At 41.9% G+C, this 19,902-nt stretch overlaps 2 protein-coding genes and 1 long non-coding RNA gene across 3 annotated transcripts; 2 read left to right on the forward strand and 1 right to left on the reverse strand.

Annotated features, from left to right (window-relative positions):
* Window positions 1-583: 583 nt before the first annotated feature.
* LOC117721950 (beta-defensin 3-like) lies at window positions 584-2,503 on the forward strand. The gene is made up of 2 exons (XM_034520838.2): window positions 584-726; window positions 2,265-2,503. The coding sequence occupies exons 1-2, from the start codon at window positions 669-671 to the stop codon at window positions 2,396-2,398; spliced, it is 192 nt and encodes a 63-aa protein (XP_034376729.1). The 5' UTR covers window positions 584-668; the 3' UTR covers window positions 2,399-2,503.
* Window positions 2,504-4,868: 2,365 nt separating this feature from the next.
* Window positions 4,869-11,424, forward strand: LOC117721230 (beta-defensin 33). Its single transcript, XM_076913750.1, has 3 exons — window positions 4,869-5,029; window positions 8,636-8,781; window positions 11,228-11,424. Exons 2-3 carry the CDS (start codon window positions 8,724-8,726, stop codon window positions 11,356-11,358), a joined length of 189 nt encoding a protein of 62 aa, XP_076769865.1. The 5' UTR covers window positions 4,869-5,029; window positions 8,636-8,723; the 3' UTR covers window positions 11,359-11,424.
* Window positions 11,425-14,858: 3,434 nt separating this feature from the next.
* On the reverse strand, window positions 14,859-17,875 carry LOC117721247 (uncharacterized). The gene is made up of 4 exons (XR_013104204.1): window positions 17,709-17,875; window positions 17,203-17,294; window positions 15,254-15,340; window positions 14,859-15,159 (listed from the first exon to the last, which is right to left on the reverse strand). It is a non-coding gene; the product is annotated as an uncharacterized LOC117721247 (long non-coding RNA).
* Window positions 17,876-19,902: the final 2,027 nt, after the last annotated feature.

Raw genomic sequence — 19,902 nt, forward strand, 5'->3', positions numbered from 1 at the left:
GGGGGCTCCATGTTCAGTTAACATGTTGCCAACTCATTGCTTTCTCTAAGAGAGGAAGCAGCACACCTCTGACTCCATGTCCATCACATTGGGTGGATGGTGAGTTGCTCGAGATTTTTAGTAGTAAATGAATTTCACCATTGTGCAGTAACTTGGAGAAATCCATGAGACTAGGCACATGTACTGCCCTCAAAAAGCTTGGGAAACCTTGATTTGGCTCACATTCTGTTGCATCCAGCAACTAAGTATACTCAAGCTCAGAGGGGTCTATGTGAAATTAGTCCCCACTGAGGCCTAAGCCTTTTGCAAGACTCTGAGGTGACTTAGTCACGTGTCTGGGGTACAGGCATGTAAGGTCCAATTGTAACCAGTAAGTCTGTCCCAGGACAGCCTGTGTCCTTCCCACCTAAGAAGTAGGGCAGGAAGCTGTTCTTGGTGAGCAGTATAGGAGGAAATCTTCTGGGGCTCCCCCCATTTGCATAAGAGACACTGAGTGTGCTCTCAAAGGGCCACTCCTTGACAAGAGACTTAGAGTGCCCTGTGTTTCATAATTGTAATTCCTGGGATTCTAGTCAGTGTAGAAGCCTATGCAGGAGGCAGCTCCTGGCACTATATAAGACACCAAGCTCAAGTCCCTCTGAATCTCTGCACCTCACCAGGCTTCAGTCATGAGGATCCATTACCTTCTCTTCGTATTTTTTGTGGTGCTGCTGTCTCCACTTGCAGGTAAGGCAACAGAATAGGGTGGTCACAAAGTGTAATGAGACAGCTCCTTATAGCTTTGTGTGTGTGTGTGTTTCTGTCCCTTTATCTGTGTGTGTCTGTCTTCCTCTGTGTGTGTGTGTGTGTTTCTCTGTGCATGCATCAATCTGTCTGTCTGTCTCTATGTGTGTATGCTTGTCTCTCTGTGTATATGTTTATCTTTGTGTTTCTGTCTGTGTCTTTCTCTTTTTCCAGACACCCTTCTTACCTACCTTTCTCTCTCTCTCTCTCCCTCTCTCTTTCTCTCTCTCTCTCTGTCTCTCTCTCTCTTTCTTTCTTCTAAGCTCATTTTAGACAATGTGTATTATGTAAGTACTAACACAATGCAAGGACTCTTTCTTTTCCTTTTGAAGAAGCCTAAGGTGGATTCATTCTCAGCTGCTCTGCAGTACCTGACTTCCATTTCCTAACTCCTGGTACTAAGCTTAAGGTTACAAAATGAGTCTGTTATAGGTAGCTTAAAAAATAATAACATAAAGAATGTTGGATCCTTATCTGAAAAAAAGAAAGATATTCACTTGAAAATTTCTACATTTAAGGAGTAGAGTCTCTGCTTACTCTAGAGAATCCTTCAAAATAACCAGCCCAGCCTCTATTCTAGAACTTCCTCTTCCCCCACCCCTATGGAAGACCTTTAAGCATACACTATCTACAGGGGTAATAAGGCTCACAGTTCAGGGGAGTTTATGGAACCCAGTTTCCCAAACTCAGCCTTAATTGTATTTTGTGGAAAAGGTTTATATTCTTTTAAATTATGTGTACATGTATGAATCTATGTACATGTATGAATCTATGTATGTATATGTGCCAAGCAGTACAGTACCTACAGAGGTCATAAAAGGACATCTAATTTCTTAGAGATGTAGTTATAGGCACATATGGGCTGCCTGATATGGTACTGGGAACTTATCTCAGATCTTATGCAGGAGCAGTATTCTCTCCTAACTGCTGAGCCATCTTTCCAGGCTCCAAGCTGTGTTTCATCCTTGACATCAGACAAACAGAACAATAGGGTTAGACAACCCAAGAGAGGGAGCTAAAACAAGTAAGAAGCCAGAGCAGAATTGATGAACACATCTTAGGCCAACCTCTGGCCTCTATATGTGTGTGCACACATGTTCATGCATGTGCACAGTCACACCTAGTGGCTGTTTCTGATACTAGAACAAGGGACTTGTGTGCAGAAAAGCAAAGGCAGGTCTGCTGAGAATTAGCTAGCGTTCACATAGAATCTTTACTGGGCTCCTGCCTGCTGGCCCCGAAAACTCTAAACAGTCAGATCTGGAGCAGGCCCTTCAATATTTGGGCCCTAGGAAAACCAGCACCCCTTTACACTGCAGCAGTGCTTGTCTCTGTCAAGAACTGGATTCAATCCTGCTAAAACAGATATACCAGTCTTGGGGGGAAAGCCTGCTAGGATCTACTCATAATAACAAATAGGTATGTATTTCTGACCTGGTGCTTTCTACTGTAATATGTGGTTTTTCTTACTTATCTTTCAGCTTTTAGCCGAAAAATCAACAATCCAGTAAGTTGCTTGAGGAATGGAGGCGTATGCTGGGGTCAGTGCACTGGCAATTCTCGTCAGATTGGCAGTTGTGGCCTTCCTCGACTCAAATGCTGCAAGAAAAAATAGATAAGAAGACCAAGATCCTGTGAGGCAAACAAAACACCAGAATTTGCTCCTCCATGAAGATGGGCAAAACTTAAACCAAATTAAAGTTCTTGGCTTAAATGCAAACAGGTGTTGCCTAGTACCTGTGTGAGCTCGCAGTTTGTTTTCTTTGGGGCTGAATTCTAAAATCCTTGCAGAAGTCAATCAGTGACCCAAGCAGGTCTCTCTTATGTTTCCCAGCTTTATGGATATCTGTTCCTGTCACTGATATGCTGGGTGATTTTTCTGTAGCCAGCACACACATTCATCCTGCTCACCTTCTGCATCCCTTTGTCTCCCTAACCTCTTTGCTTTGTCCATTCAATCCCAATGCAAGGCAAAGAAGGAGACCCCAGCTTCCCTTTAGCTTTTGTCTCTTAGTCATTTATGCCTTGTGTGGTTGTGGTTTAGACTTTAATGCACACTTAGGCTATGAGAGATCTTGGTTGTGGGTTTGGTCTTCTTCATTTATGCACTGGCCACTGGTGGGATATATTGCATCATGTTATTTTAATTTGGATGGCCAAGAGGAGTCAGTTAGGGGGCTTTCTTATATGTAGACATAAGACACAAGGAACTTATGGAAACCCAGACCTTATTGAAAGCAATGAGAAGGAAGAGCAGGGTGAAGAGCAAAAGGAAGCTATGGTGGAGTCAGGTAAGAGATCAGAGTCTATCCTAAGCCTGATATTTCCACTGGGAGACAAGGTTTTCACTTTTACATGGCTGATGTTTTTGCCTCTTGAAATCTTATATAATATGGCAGTGAAGGAAAGCAAGGAGCCCAAATAAGTCTACACTTTACAAGGCTCTCTACAGCAATGTTGTATTGGCCACCAGGGACTGTGGACCATGAGGTATGTGAAGGAGAAAGATACTCTTTTCAGTCATCCTGAATTCTTTGGCCCTGGCCATGGGGATTGGAGTGAGTCAGGGCAAAGTAGCAAGGCCACGTTTTAATGGTATAGGAGCTATCCCTCAAGAGGACCCCAGGTGGAACAGGAACCTAGGCTACATCTCAACAAAGGGTGCAGAAGAAGACCAGCAAAGGGAATCAGAGCTCAGTCCTTTGGGGGGCAGCAAGATGAAAGTGAAACACATAGAGGATGAGAATTGGCTTAGTAAGTTTGTTAGGCAGGTCCTGCTTATTGCTTTTGGGGGAGATGAAGGCTTCTAGAGTTAGACCTGGTGGGTCAAAGTCCAAGGTCACTTTTAGGCAAACATAGCTGTTTCCAATTTAAAAAAAAAAAATCTTCACAAGCAAGTGGTATGTTTCGAGAAAGTCTTGTCTCCTACAGGAGGCAAGAAAGAGACATTCTCTTCAGGGGTATATTGTAGATGAGGAAATAAGAAGATGCCAGAGTACCTCGGGGAGAAAGAATGCCCTTCTCCTCGGCTAATTTCTTCTCTTTCATGCCTTGATCTGGAGAGAGCCTCATGAACTCTTTCCAGAGGTTCAGAGGATCCTGTCTGCTGGTGTAGGATATGACAGAGAGATAGAAACTTCACCACAGTGGGTGTCAGGGATGAGGAGGAAGCTGCTCAAGGAAAAGGGTAGATGTCCAGGGTGCTGAGGAGACACTTATACGAAGGTGTGGGGGTACTGTGGGTAGAGCTGGCTGTGTGCCCACATTCGTCATTAGGATTTTTATCTGTGTGGCCGGGAGTGAAGACAGGTCCTAGAAGACTGGGGAATGTGGATTCACTCTAGTAACAGAACTTACTGAAACAATCCCTGGAAAATGGATCAAGACACAGTTTAAGCAAACCAAAATCATAGATATATTTTTATTACTATCACTGTTAGGAAGACCAATATGCACTGGTTATTTTTGTACTCATGGGGTAAATAGATGGGTTTGCATGTTAGGTCCACATGGGTGTAGACAAAAGAAGAATTATGTTGAGTATTTACTTGTTCCCATTTGAATCCCCCTTTAAGCTGAAGCTGGATTTAGCTTAAATTATCTGAACTGACAGGAAACTGTCATTTTAGCATTTGTCTAGAGGTGGGGCAAATTGTGCAAAGGGAGAAGTAAATACCTCTCCTTGTCTGAGGCTGAGGTCTTTAAGTGGGTGGAAAGAAAATGCCTGTCAATTGTCCCCTCAACAAGCCTGTCATCTGTAACTCTGGCCTATTGGATCCAGCATTGACAGTCTTAACTTCAGCTTTGGCTGAGCTGAGTGTTGGGGGGCAGGCAGTTAAATGATTTGGGTTTCATTTTTAACAAGTCTCTGTGTGGTACATGTGCTTCTATATTCTTCTGCATACAAGATGTTGTATTTCCAAATGTCAAAGCAGCTCAACCTTCCATCAAGAGATAGCTTATGGAAGCTTCACTTACTTCTCAAATAGACCATTGTAGTTGTCTCAACTGAGAAGGTAATCTTCTTGTTGAAGAGCCTGTGATGTCATAAAGGATGGGAATCTGACATGTGGTTCTCTGGCTGCCAAAATCCATGCCCTGTGATGTGAGCCTTTAAATGGGAGACACACATCTTAATCACTTTGAAATCACTATGTTTGAGAGACCATGAAGGAAAGAAGAGGGCTGCCCAATGACAGACAGCCGCACCAGCTTCTCAAGCCCTCTCAGTTCAGTCAACATACATGTGAGTTTTGAGAAGATTCTAGGCCCAGCTTCAACCTGTCAATTCATGAACATCTTTCCTACCAGATACCTAGTCGGGCTCAGTTTAACCCAAGGACCATGACAGGTTTTTTAGTGAGCTAGGTTGAGGGTGATTTTATCTTTTGTAAAAGTCTTCAGTTACAAGTTTATACAAGGGGGCTAATTCTACAGGAGTTTCCTTCTGGGCTGACTGTGACTGTTTGTGTGACCAGTGTTTATTGCAGTGGACAGGGCAAACTTAGATGTAAAAGCAGTGTGGTTATAACTCCAAGATTGGCATTCCCTGACCTCTGATTACACTGATTCTTTATTCCTGGGGCCTGTCAAGCATGTGGTGTTGGTGGAACTCACGAAGGCCATTTTGACTACCCTGGTATTTTCTATTTTCCTGTGGTTTGTAGACTGTTTACTCTTCTTGAAAAGCATCAATCTAAAACAACAACAACAAAACAAACAAAACAAAAGAAACAATAAGAACAACAACCAAAACCAGATCTGGAAGACACACTAAAAGGGTATAGTCCAAGGAAATCAATGAGAGAAGCTTGGCTCTTTGGCCATGAAGTTTTACCTTGTATGCCCCACTACTGAGTGTATCAATCAAAAGACACTTCCTTACCCCTCAGCTACTATGCATTGCTTTGCTTAGTTTTTCCAGTGAAACAGTTTGAAACAGGTACCACCCACGCCACACTTCCTTTGTCCTCCTTTGCCCACTCAGGTCTGACTAGTCAGTAGGGTCATGTGGTGTGTCTTATGCGGTCTTCCCTCTGCACATGATTTTCCTGACTCCTAATTAGGTCATAATTGGCACCTGCTCCCAAGTGGCCCTGCCTCAGTGGACAGGCAGCACATGTCTGTGGAGGGCAGAGGGAGCCAACTTCTAGGTAAGCTGTTAGGAAAGACATCTTGTGGTGAAGAAGAGGTGAGGGACTGATGGAGAGGATTGCATTTTACTTGCACCTATAAGACAGAGAGAGACGTGTGGGCAAAACTCACACCACATGCTTTCTTTTCTTTCCTCATTTGCTATCATCTGAGTGTTGTGTCTGTTCAAAAGCTTCCTGTTGAAATATAGTCCCTGGTGCAGGGAGTATTAGGAAGCAAGACTTTGGGGACTTGATTTGATACGGGCAGCTTTCATGAGTAAAATGAGCACCCTTATGAGTGAGGAAGACTTGGGAGGAGGAGGCTTCGGAGAAAGTAAATGTTTTTCCAGAAATACTGAAGAGCAGGGTAATGAATCTTCTCCAGATCTCTCAAAACCTAGTAGGTGGCACAGTAGGGTCAGAATGTGAAGGAAGTCATTTATAACACCCAAGCTTTACTGTCAAACCAACTGATTATACCCTACTATGTTGAAGATTTTTAAAGAGAAAAACAGGTGTATTTTTCCAGTTGAGAGTAGATAGACAGGAAGGTCCACTTCAGAGTTTCCTTTGAGATTAAGGAATTTCTGCCTGGGCACTGTTTTCATGAGATGCACAGTAAATAGTGTGTAGTTCAAAGTGAAGGTTGTTTGACTTTACTGTGAATTTGGAGATACATTCTAAACTGTAGAGGTGACTTCCAGGGAGGATCCAGGTCCTCACTAACTTACATTCTCTGATCACATCCTTCTGTTATGTTTAGGCTGAGAAGGGGAATGGGCAAATAATAAGTTGGAAAGTAGGCCATCAATAATCATCATGTCCTACAAAACTATTTTGGTCAGTCATTGGTTTGGGTTATTACCCGGGGTTGGGGATGGAGAGGAAAGAGAATGGCTCTATGGTACAGCAATATGCTTGCTAAATAAGAAGTTTCTCTAGAGATGCGGCAGCCATAGCTTCTGTTTCTCAGTCTGCCTCCTGTCCCATTGAAATTATCAGAAAACCTTAAAGTCTAGGGTTCTCTTTAGGTGATTATTCATTGGGTCACCTTGCTTTAGCCTCTCAGCCTACTACAATCTATCCTGCCTTGGCCCTGCCCTCTGATAGAAAGGATGACTAGACTTTGTGACCCACATTCATTCTCTAATCTTATAGTTCTTAAGTATGTGAGTTCACATGAGTACATGGGTAGTACACACACACACACACACACACACACACACACAATCTTCCTGTAGCCATGTCCTTCATTCAAATATTATTATTTCAGCAAGAAAAAAATGTAAAACAGTTGCAATTATTGAAATGGATCTAGGCTTGGTATGATCCTCCTTATCTTGCTTGAAGAAAGTACCTATGTCACATGAATGCTATGTAAGTAAAGTGTTTCTTTTAAGACTCTGGAAAATGAAGTTATTTAAGAACGTTCTCTTACTGGGTGATGGGTGAAGTTCAATATTGTTTTATTAAATGATAAAACTGTTAAGTTATGTTAGTGTTCGGAAGTGAAATCCAGTGGGGAAATTTCTGTTTACACTTCTAATTCTCTCTAAGATCTTTGTCCCACACAGGCAGTTTCCCTTCTGCCATTTGACTTAAGGACTGAAAGAGACACAAATTGTCTTTATTTAGTTTTGAAGTTTTCACCCCATTTTCCGAGACTGCCCAGCTTCCGTATGAGAGAGCATACACAGAGAGGTTCTTTCATCTTCTTGCAGTTTATTCTGAAATTCCTAGCCATGATCTCCGGTAAAGCCGAACACTCCATGAAGAAGTATGAGCTCTTGAGCAGCCCCTCCCCAAGTCTCCATTCCTGGCACGTAGAGAAGGAAGTTGGCAATATCCTCATCACTAACGAGAAGAGGAGCTAGGCACCTAGGCTCAAAGAGGCTGCTTTCCCACACCAGCACTCAGCTGTGTGGCAAGAGTGGAGGAAGAACGGAAGCACTAGGAGTTCAAAGTATTTGCAAACCATCACTTAACCATGAGTGGCAAAGCAGACTTTGAACCAGGCTGATCTAACTACATAGCTCTTAACCAGTAAGAGTCTTTTCTCTCCATCTGCTAAAGACCAGGGCCTACTTCAGCCAGCTTGAGCTCTTTCTCAATTGGTTAGCACAAAATACTGAAACTGGAAAAAGAAAGAAGGAAGTTTCCATTTACAAAATTTCTTCTCATTTTTAGCTTCTGAAATGGGGGGGGGGTGCCCCTATAATTCAAGCACCTGAAAGATAGAAGCAGAGTTCTAGGCAAGTTTGAGGTTAGCCAGTGCTACATAAAGAGACCTTGCCTCAACAAACAAAATAAAACAAATATAAGACCTTTGAATCACAAATAGAAATGAAAATCATTAGAAAATTCTGGCTTACTATAAAGCCTATGTAGGTGTAGGTGTTTGTGTGTGTGTGTGTGTGTGTGTGTTTGTTTGTTTGTTTGTTTTATTTTTTGAGACATATTTTCACCATGCAACCCATGCTGTTCTGGCACCAGACTGGCTTCAACTCACAATCCCTCTGCCTTTTACTTCTCAAGGATTGGAAGTACAAGTGTGCACTGCCATGCTCAGCTATGGTTCTGTCTTTGATAGGGGGCAGCTTGAGTCTGTACTCATGTGTTCATAGGTAATGTATCCCTGGTCCCACCTTAGTCCTAGTTGAGCATCTGCACTAAGAATATAAGCTTTCCTTCTAGCTGAATCATTCCAACTCTCCTAGATCGCCTGCTGCCATCGCTGTGCACTGAAGGAGTTGCCCTCAGACACTGCTGCTCTCTCCCCTTCACCCCAAGAACTCATTTCTCACCATGAGGCTGCTATTTCTTCTCTTTCTCCTCCTTGTGTGTATGGCTCAGACAACATCAGGTAAGCTGTGAACCCACCCGGATGGATGAGATGGTAGATGAGTTTTGAGCCTGGAGTAAAGCAAATTGATTCAATCCTGAAACAAAATACGTAGTAATAAAATGTCTTGACACGACTACAAGATGCAGAATGTATCTGGCTACTGGTGCTGTCACCTTGACAGACTCAGCATCATGATGGTGAAGGGCCTCTAGGTATGTCTACAGGGGACATCTTGACATATATATTGATAAGGGAAGACCCATACATTTCCTGGGCATTGGATCCTGAACTGTATCAGCGGAGGATGTAAACTAACCTCTGGCCCGCATGCATGTGCCCCTTTCTGATTTTTGACTCTGATGCAACAAGGCCAACTCCCTGAAGCTCTTGTTGATGTGACTTCACAGCCATGGTGTACTTTGAATTTCATATACTACAAGTGGACTGGAACTCACTATGTAGACCAGGCTAGCCTTAAATTCAGATCATTCTCCTCCTGAATACTAGTACTGAAGATTTACACAACCATGCCTACCACAAAACAGGCTTCTATCATGTCATAGGTACTTTACCTTTTGCAGCAATAGTTATAGAGTGGGTATTTTATAGCTGTGATGTAGAAAATGATGTGACTTGCTTCAAGGCACACAGGCTATACATAGTGAAATTCACAAGTAAAAATAATTCAGTTCTGCAGGTAATACTTTTAAATACCTATCGATTTTAGATAAGAAATCTATTTATGATGCTGTACATAAGCAAGGGTTGCTTTTCAGCATGAATATGACCCATGCAGTGTTAGAGGTTTGCTTATGCTACAAGCTGAATTCTTATTTTCCTAAAAATTCAGATTTAATGAGGTGGTCTTACATTTTACCTGGTAATCTCGTATGGAGAAAACAATGTCATCTGGCTTGGCGTCATAAAAAAAATAGAGGTATTCATCCTTGCTGAGGTAAAAAATCAACTCAGGCCACAAGGATGTTCTGCTCACTGCAGAATGGATGTAAACTAATTTCTGGCCTGCATGCATGTGACCCTCTCTGATTCTTGACTCTGATGCAACAAGGCCAACTCCCTGAAGCTCCTGTTGATGTCACTTCATAGCCATGGTGTACTGACAGAACAGCTACCACCATGACTGTTGCTGGCCACGGAAAATGGGAAGAGAATCCAAGGACTTTACCACTAGAAGTTAAAGACTGGAGGCCCCAGAGGTGCCAATGCTCGTCAAAATTTACTGACCGGGCTCATAGCTGTATGTACTTAGGCAAAAGATGGGACAATCATACTTTTATGTTGAGACAGCAGAGATCCAGATGAATTTTTGAACAGCCTAGAGGAAGAGAGAAGGGGATGGATAGATGAAAGATAGTTTTAGTTGATAGCAAGATGATGACTATATTCATGGTTGATAGATATGGTTGTGGAGGTGGCTATAGATAGAAGCGTATGTCTAAAGATACACGTTTGTTTTGTCTTCTTCTGGAAAAGACTACTTGTTTAGACAATGTAATGTAGTTATATTTAGGACCAGAGTGTCTTATTTCCAGGAGCTTGCTCTCCACCCCAACACAGCACCTCAAAAAGCCACATGCTTTGGTAGAAACAACATCCAGGGTTTTCTCGTGGCTGTCTTTCATTCCTGGGCTTTGAATTTGTACAGGAAACAGGTTCTCTTCCTCTCCTGCCCTACTCTCTGCATGGCTTCATACAGTCTAATTCTCTGGGCCATTGAAGAGTTGACACTCATGTGTGAAGCCATCATAGGGTATGAAGCCACATGCACCACACCAAACATGGGAGGCACATCGCTCAAGCGTCAGGCGCACACAACATCCGTCGTTCACTCACTGTGTACTGCCTGATACTTGGCAACACTTGTAAAGTTTCACACACTCTAGGAGGAAGGCACATTATGAAGGCTTTATAAAGAACACATGGAAGGAAGTAAATTAGACTCACATTCTCGGAACACAGTCATGCCGGGTGCTTTCTCTGATCTGAGTGTCTTTATAGGAAAATGAAACTAAGCTACAGGCACCCCAGGCTTTCTGAAGGCCCAGGAAATAAAACACCAGGCTCTGAGAGATGCATGGGTCTCAGACACCACAGGTCACCTCTGTATTTATCATGAAGACAGCAAAAGAAGGGAGAGAGAGAGAGAGAGAGAGAGAGAGAGAGAGAGAGAGAGAGAAAGCATGGCCCTCCTACAGTTGTCTTCTTCAAAGACACTGAAACGTGAACTTTATACATTATCAAATGATCATCCTCATCTGATTTTCCCTTTAATAGTCTGCCAATGAGAAAATGGTTACCAGCACAGGGCACACCTGAGCCATTGGAAAGTTAGCATGGGTCTCGTGGACTCTTTCCCCACCCTTGCCAGGCACAATAAATTACAGTATCTTTGATTTAATGAAGCTCAGTTTTATTTCTTCATTCCTTTCCCTTTTGCTTACAGGGCGCAAAAGGAATTCAAAATTTCATTCATGTGAGAAAATGGGTGGCATTTGCAAGTATCAGAAAACCCACGGGTGTTCCATCCTGCCTGCAGAATGCAAGAGTCGTTACAAGCACTGCTGTAGGTTGTAATGGCAGCTTGCTGACATGTGCAGTCCTGCATGAGAGTAGTCACTGCTCTGATTTCTGTGAAATAAAAACACCATTACGTACAGCTATTCTTTCCCAGGGTGTAGATATTAGGTGTATATGGCAGTGAGCTTGAAAAACGGAGAATGTGTTGTTGGTGGTGGGGTTGGGGTCCAGCGTTTCCAGGTTCTTGGCTTCTTCAAGAAATTAAAGGCTCACACAGATTTACAAAAGGAGCAAGGAACTTTTGTTGAAAGTTTGAGGCTAAAAGCAAATGAGGTTGATATTGAAATCCACACTCCCTGCCTGCCTTTCTCATTTCAGGGATGGTGTGTGGTTCTATTTGGAAAACTAAACCAGAAAGTCTGTGGAGTTAAAACACAAGGCTGAGTAAACTTGTCAATGACACTCAAAGTTGAAACAGATTGGTCTGAATAGGAATGGCCCCTGATGGCTCATATGTTTGAGTGCTTGGTCCCCACTTAGTAGAACTGTTTGGAAAGGATTAGGAGGTGTGGCCTTGTTTGAGGAGTGTGTCACTGGAAGATGGACTTCAAAGTTTTAGAAGCTCATGTGAGAACAGACCTCCCTCCCTCCCTCCCTCCCCCTCTCCCTCCCTCCCTCCTCTCTCTCTCTCTCTCTCTCTCTCTCTCTCTCTCTCTCTCTCTCTCTCTCTCTCTCCTCTCTCTACCTATAATAATAAATCTTGTGAGAAACTGCTCCAGAGTTATGCCTGCCTTCCTGTTTCCAAGCTACCCACAATAAAGACCATGGACTGACCCTCTGAAACTGTAAACATGCCCCCAGTTCAATGTTTTCTTCTGTAACTTGCCTTGGTCATAGAGCTTTATCTCATCGCAGTAATAGAATAACTGAGACATGAGTTAAATGAACATCTGTAAAGTTGAGATGGAGTCACCAGTGACTGTTGAGGCCCGAGCTGCCCCATGTTTGGCAGCCAAAAATGTCATGGACCGCTCTACCCCACGTTTGGGGGCCAAAATGTCTCAGACCATTCTGTCAAAAGCCTTGGGGGCTAAACTGTTAGAGCCCAGCACTGCCCCAAGCTGCTTCAGTCCTCGGGTAGGGGTTCAGCAAGAGAGAGAGAGGACGGACGCAAGGAATGGAGACCAGACAGAGTGTGATTCAATCCTGTTTATTCTTCAGTCTCTCTTCTTCTCTCCAAGTTCCTAGTCTTGAGTTCCTAGTCCCTAGTTTCTAGTCCCTAGTGCCTCCAAGTTCCAAGCTTCTTTCCAAGTGCTAAGTGCCTAATGTCTAATTCCAAGTTCTTCCTCCAAGTGCCAAGTGCCTAATAACTAATAATTCTTCCGAGTTCTCTAGTCCAAGTGTCTTCTTCCTCAATGCCTAATTCCTACTCCAAGTTGTACTGAACTCTTTTGTCTGCCTCTCGCCTTTTATATGTCTCACTTCTAAGTCACGCCTTTAGGTCATGCCTTTAAGTCACACCCTTATGTCTTGTCTCTAAGTCACGCCCTTAAGTCACACACCTTTAAGTCTCACACACCCAAGGGAAGATCCTGGATATCTTAAACAAGATGTTATCAGAGTGTGATCAGCCTTTGTAGGCTATTGTAATCCAGTATCTTTTCAGGGTATATGGCTCAAGATGGCTGCAAGGAAGATAGCCACCTTCTGTCGGCTCACCACATGTGACTGTTCCCATGAACTCTCAGGAAGCTGGCTGAGCTGCCTCTGAGAAGCTAAACTTGTAGGTTCCCCTGGAGAAATGTCTAGTTAACCAGGAAGTAACTGATACATTACATTAGGCAGAGGTTTTAGAATACATAAAATGTCCCAAAAATATTAGAGGAATAAACCTAAAGACCCAGTCAATAATGATTGAACTGATTTGCTTTTTCTGTGTGAGTGGTGGGAACGATACAAATGGGTATATGTGTGTTCACTTGTGCATATATGTTTGAAAGCAAGAGGCTGGTTTAGGTATCTTCCTCTAGCATTCTCCACCTTATCATTTGAGATGAAATTTTTAACTGAACCTAGGTCCTCCAGCTCAGGTAAACTGGCCCTGGAGATCCTGCTCTCTCTTCTGACTCTGCCTAATAGTAAGGTTACAAGAACTGGTCACTACGTCCAGCTTTCACACAGGTCCCATGATTCAAACTCAGAGCTTCATAAATGTATGTCAGGGATATCTGATACACTGAATCATCTTCCCATTTTTCATAAATTATTTTTTTTAACTCACTGAGCTACATTCCACTTGGTGACCTAAGGAATTCAGAATCTATCCCTTTACCAGAGCATTAAGAATTCATCGATGCTTACCAATAGGGCTTCTGAACAGTTTTGGGGTGCCTGCTCTTCACAGTCCAGGCAGAATGAGAAAAAAAATATACCTTCTTAAAACTCAACTGATCCTACAAAGAAGATAGATTCTCAGAGGCCAAATGCAATATTCAGTGATCTGTAGTTCAAACTGGGCATGGCTACCTAGGAGACATCAGAATTGAAGATACAGCTAAGATGGTTTTAACCTCATAGATCTTCAAGTTTGTGCTGCTGCTGAAATGTACATAGGAATGCACCTTACCAGGAGAGTTACAATTGAAGCCCCCATAAGCTTCACTTCAATCCCACAGACGGCCTTTATCTCTCTCTTTGTTTGGCACCCTCAACACCAGGAACTCATACAATGTATTTTCAATGTCTAACCTGTGTCCACACCTTGAAGGTGGCTGTTACTCACCCACTCTCTGCTACCCTTGTGTTCCCATGGGTGAATACTACCTCTTCTGCCACAGAGGATGAGGCCCCGAGGTCTCTTAAATAACCACCTCCTGCCTAAGTCACACTTTAGAACTCCACACCAGAACCTAATTTCCTGGAAGTGTCCATTAGTCAACAATGGAAGTTTTCCTCCAGATTCTGCATCTCTAAGGACCCAACCCCAAGTTACTATTTTCTGCATATCTTTTATTTTCCCTTTGTTTTTTTGGTACAGAGTCTCATGTGGCCTGGGTTGCCTTGAAAGTATGTAGCTGAGAGTGACCTTAAGCTTCCTGATCCTACTGCCTCCACCACCCAAGTCCTAGGATTATGCTATACTGTTCCTTGTTTCTCTCTTCACTAAGCCCAATTGTGTGTCTTTAGTTCTATCTTAATCCATACTTGGAATCCATGCCTACAAATACTTCCATTTAACTGGCTTCTGTTTCTAGCCTTCCAATCCTTCACACCACTAAAAATTCTCCAGTGTTACTTCACAATACAAAACACAGCATCTGAAGTGCTCCAAATGTCAGCCAGTCCTTTGCAAGCTTTGTCTCTCATGGCTTAGTTTCCAACTTCCCCCATGAGGGCCATTATAATTCTGCTGTGAAAGCTACACATATTTCTCCTTCACACTGGAAAATATTTAGATCACTTTCAGCTTTGCCTGGATATCCCTTAACTCTTATGATTCTGGTCAAGTATGACCTTACCAAGTAAATAGATGTCTTTGATCTGCTCCTAGATACAATTTCCATGCCTGTGAGTTTTTTATTGAAGTTTACCTTGAGTTATATTTCCAGCTCACCATCACAATTCAGATACATGATAGGTACTCAATGGTTGATTAAAAATTAGTAAATAAAGAGAATGACACATGGGGGTCTCAGTATTCTGGTATAATTCAGGAAGGATGGGAAAGGTAAATTCCTCAGGCCATGGTTCTCACACAGCAGAAGCTCCTGCCAGGGCACAACCCCGGCATACGAGTACACTTTGTTTTCCTCCTCAGGCACACGCTTATGAGAGAGTCACAGTAACGGTGCTTATAATCTGTAGACAGAACATAAGCTGTTTTAGGCAGAAATTCTCAAGCTTTCTATGCAAAAATCTATACTATCTGGTAGTATACCACCCATGGACTCACTGTTGATGAAGGCGTTGATGAAGGGACCTTTCTTCTGTATCAAATCTTTCCACCCAGTCTGTCTTTCCTGTTTACAGCCTTCAGGAGCTGGGTATAAATGAAAGTATTTTTGTTGTAATTTGAAGGATAAGAATCTTCAAGTATTCCAATAGAGCCAACATATCATGGAGCCTGTATACATACTGCCAGAGCTCTGTCATAGAGATGCTCAAAACTGCTGCTTTAAAGCAAATATATTAAGACTTTATGTTTTCATATTCCCAGGACAGAATATCGTTAAGACAATAATACAATAGCTTGTTTCCCACAGATAGTAAAATATTTGAAGATATATGTTATGCTCCCAAACACTCTAAAATCTATACATAATTCCCAGGCTTACCAACCTATGTTTTATAATGTATGTGTCATAAGAGAATGAGACTGTAGATCTAATTTTCTAATTTCACGAGTAAAAGACTCAGAATGTCAGGTGCAATGTAAGGTGGAAGTTTCCTAACCAGAAAAACAACCTGTGCCTTACTCGAAGTTGAATGTAGCTTCCTGCTTGACCCCCCCTCCTTTTTTTTTTTTTTTTTTTTTTTTTGTTTTGTTTTGTTTTGTTTTGTTTTTCAAGACAGGGTTTCTCTGTGTGGCCCTGGTTGTCCTGGAACTCACTCTGTAGACCAGGCTGGCCTTGAACTCAGAAATCCGCCTGCCTCTGCCTCCCAAGCGCTGGGATTAAAGGCATGCGCCACCACCGCCTGGCTCCTGCTTGCCTCTTACTTGGAGGAAAAGGAAAGTTTATTGCAAGTGTAGGGGCTGTGGTGCCCACTGAGGTCTGGCTTGTCTATTATGAACCACCAGCAGAATCTACCAACTTCATAATCCAGACAGCAGATGTCCCTGATGTGACTCATATTAGCCTTGGAGTAGCTTTCTGTGCTATGCCCATCATATGGGACAAACAATACCAGGGCTGAATGCAAGGTCTACCCATCTCATGTTCTCATAACCTGGCCTCGGCCCCATTTCCACAGACCAGTTTGGCACCATTCTGTCCACACACTGAAAGGGACTTGACTACAACTACGGTCATAGTAGAGATACTTCACTGACAAGCCTCTCACAGATCCTGGGTGTCACCATCATTCCACTGTAACTCAGAAACTTTGCAATGTTACCTCCCTTTTCATGGGCACGACTCACAGCTACCCAAATGTTGTAAGCAGCTGTCTCACATGTAAACTACTGGGAGCTCCAAACTGTTCCCCAATTCCGAGCACATTATCTATTGGTCTTCCCAATTGGTAGCCAGGGAAGCACAATGAAGCCTTATCAGGTAGACACGGGAGATAAATAGTTAATCTTATATGTTTATACAATGGAAGGAAAAAGTAAGGGATCCAGGGGACTAACATGGGTCGAGGACACTTAACTTGCTTCAGGAAGCAAAGTCCAAATTCTCAATAAACTCCCAAATCAAGGAGTCAAAGTTCTCTGAAGCCCCATGGGGATGTAAGAGATGAACAGTAGGTGGAAAATCAAACCCCTCTCTTCCCCTTCATTCCACATTTGGTATTCTTTTCCCAAGATAGGGTACATAATTGTCTAAATTTCTCCAAAGTGCCATGGCTCCAAGTGTGTGTATGCTCCTCTTCTATAAGGCTCTAAGCTTTCACTTCCTGTCCTTGCAGCCAAACCTTAAATGCAATGGCTCCAGGCCATGGCTAAGGGTAAAGACTGCCTTTGTTCAAGGCCAGATCAGTAGAGGGACAGTAAGAGAGTCTGGAGTGAGAAAAGTCCCCTCCCCTGTTCTTTCTAGGTTTCAGCATTTCTGCACAGTTCCAAATTAGTGTGAAAACATGATTTGTGAGGCTCCTTCCCCCCTGCACTGGTTACTGCTCTCTGGGAGCATCCTTAGGGAAGCTGAACTATTAGAACTAAGATGGATGCTGAATAGGGCTTACCTGCCATGGCTTGAGAAATCAACAGGATAGCAGACATGAGAAGGTAAAGTAATTTCATCGCACCCACTTCAGTGGAAAATGCCTTGATGTCCCTGGAAGAAACAATGGCAGTGTTGAGCAGAATATAAGGTTCTTATATTCACAGGCTTAATCAGCATGGCTTCACGTGGCAGGGAGGACACTGTTGTGTCCAGACTGCAGGTTAAAATGTACAACAGTGGATAACCATGAACTGAACAATGCTTAACACTGGATGCATAGCTGAGGGTATTTCTCCTGTTAGCATCTAGTGGTTCAAGGATTAGAAAAGAACAGAAGCAGAGATAGTAAAAGTGAAAAATGACAAACTTGGTGATCTGCTTCATGAAAAGCCTCTGTTGTTTGCGGGGCTGCTTTTAGATGCTCACTTAAGAATTATGACCTCCTACCTCAACTCAAACATCTTATTTTCACAGTAAACAAGAATATTACCCAAATGCCTAAAGAGAATAAAAACCTTTGCCTACCTCTTAAGATCTTCCTTATGGGGTCTTTTCTTTCTTAGGATACAGTTCTTCAGGTCTCCAGAAATATATGACACCCACCCCACACCCAGACGCTGCTGGGTCTTTTTCCATTTGTTCTTGGTGAAGGCTGGCCCTACCCATGTGGACCAATGAGAGCTGTCAAATACTTCTGGGAGAACCCTGCTGATTCAGGTTTTTCTTCAGATGTTGGTGGAGTCCTGTGACTGACTGACAGAATCTTATGTTCTTGGCTCTTGGACTGCTAAGTCTAACACGTGAAATCTGAGGGGCTTTCCTCAATGAATCATTGTAAGAAGTGTCTTGGGAAGTGGCTGACTCAAAATTTTTGTGTCTTTTCCTCTTATCCCTTACTTATGTACTTTCTTCATCTATATTTTAGGACCAGTTACAAGGAACATATTGTGATTATTGCCATTTTTTTTTTCAGGTAAAAGGAAATTAATTTCACTGAGGCACTAATTCTAACCCTAAGGAATTAAAAAAATTAATTTAGAAATATTAATATGTTGATAAAGCTTGTGTATGGTGAAACTAAAACTACATTGTAATGTGTCTCTGGACTCTGAGTATTTCACTACACTAGATAGTGTACTATTATCTCACAAGGATTGGCTATCAGCAGCAAGCTGTTAGCTTTAACAGCTTTCTGCAGACCAATGGTAGCTTAGAAGACATCCATCTTTAATTCAGAAGAAAGTGACTTTAGAAACCAACTCTACTCTTCCCAATAAGTGTTGCTGTTTGAAAACACTATTGTTCATAAAATGCTTATATCAAAACCATAAAGTTTCTTTAATATTTGTAACCACTTAACAATTTCTGACTTTATTTTAATTACGATAAAATCAGTGCAGAAAATCTAAGAAATCAAAGCTATTTAGAGTCTTCAAAAGTTTTTAAAAGAAGAACAAGTTCCGAGGTTAAGAAAAACAACTGGATAACAAAATAAAAATCTATTATACGTAATTATGAACTTGTTAAGGGACAAAATGCAGTATATAAATGTTTTGAATTTTCAAAGTATTATTTAGTTTTCTAAAAAGTATTCATTTAAAAAGGAAATACAAATAAAGATATTCCTCAACAAACCAAAGCTGGGAGAGTTTGTAACACAAGATGTGCTAAAGAGAGTTCTTCAAGGTGAAATAAAAATAAACAAAAGATGATATGAACATCATAGGGTTAATGCACAGAACAATACAGATGACTAATAACAGATAACAGAATAGTGTCAGGCATAAAAGCTAAAGGACTGAAACAGTAAACTATAGCTACAAAAAATTCATGGAAACACGATACAAAGTATATAGATTGTATCATCTGTCACACCAATGGTCAACCAGAGAAGCCCACATGCAGAATCCTAGAACATTTTGGAGTTTACCTGTTGGCAGCTTAAATTAGACTGCTAATGAGTAGATGATATTTTGTGTAAGCCTTACAGCCACAAAAAAATATTTCAAAGGTGTGCAAACCCAGAAAATAATTAAAGCTACATGGTATGTCAAAGCAAGAAAGGAAAAGCAGGAGGAACAGAAAAATCACAAGACAATGAACAAAATGTCAGTATTATATCCTCTGTATTATTACCCTGAAAGTAAATGGATAAGAAGCTTAAATCTAGACACAGAGCAGCTAAATGAATAAAGGTATTCAGAGATAGGCCATCCTCAGAGCCTCACTTTGTATTTTGGATGTTCATTGGCTGATAGTTAAGGGATGGAAAGATAATCCATGAAAATGGTAATAAAATATAAAAGAGAACGGTTGTACAAAGTGTCTATATATAAGACCAGCCAAACTTTAAGTAAAAAAAAGAAAAGCTGTCATGAAATGCAGATAGGGCCATTATATAATGATAAAATGATTGGTGAAAGAAGATATAATAGTTGTAAACATCTCTGCAGCCAACACCAGAGTATCTACATATATAAAGCAAATATGACCAAGCTGAAGGGAGAAGTCCACAGCCATATGCTAACAGTAGAGGAGCCCAATATCCTGCTCTCAGGACTGGCCAATAACAAAATGTTGGGCTTAGAGACACTGGGGAAGAAAGGGACCCAAAAAACTCACATAGAACTTATAGCCAGCATAATGCGTGCATTTCAAGTACAGACAGATCATTCTCCAGTACAGACCACATGCTGGTTGATAAATCTTAGGATTAAAA

This window comes from Arvicanthis niloticus, chromosome 16, assembly GCF_011762505.2.
Source record: "Arvicanthis niloticus isolate mArvNil1 chromosome 16, mArvNil1.pat.X, whole genome shotgun sequence".
Lineage (NCBI taxonomy): Eukaryota > Metazoa > Chordata > Mammalia > Rodentia > Muridae > Arvicanthis > Arvicanthis niloticus.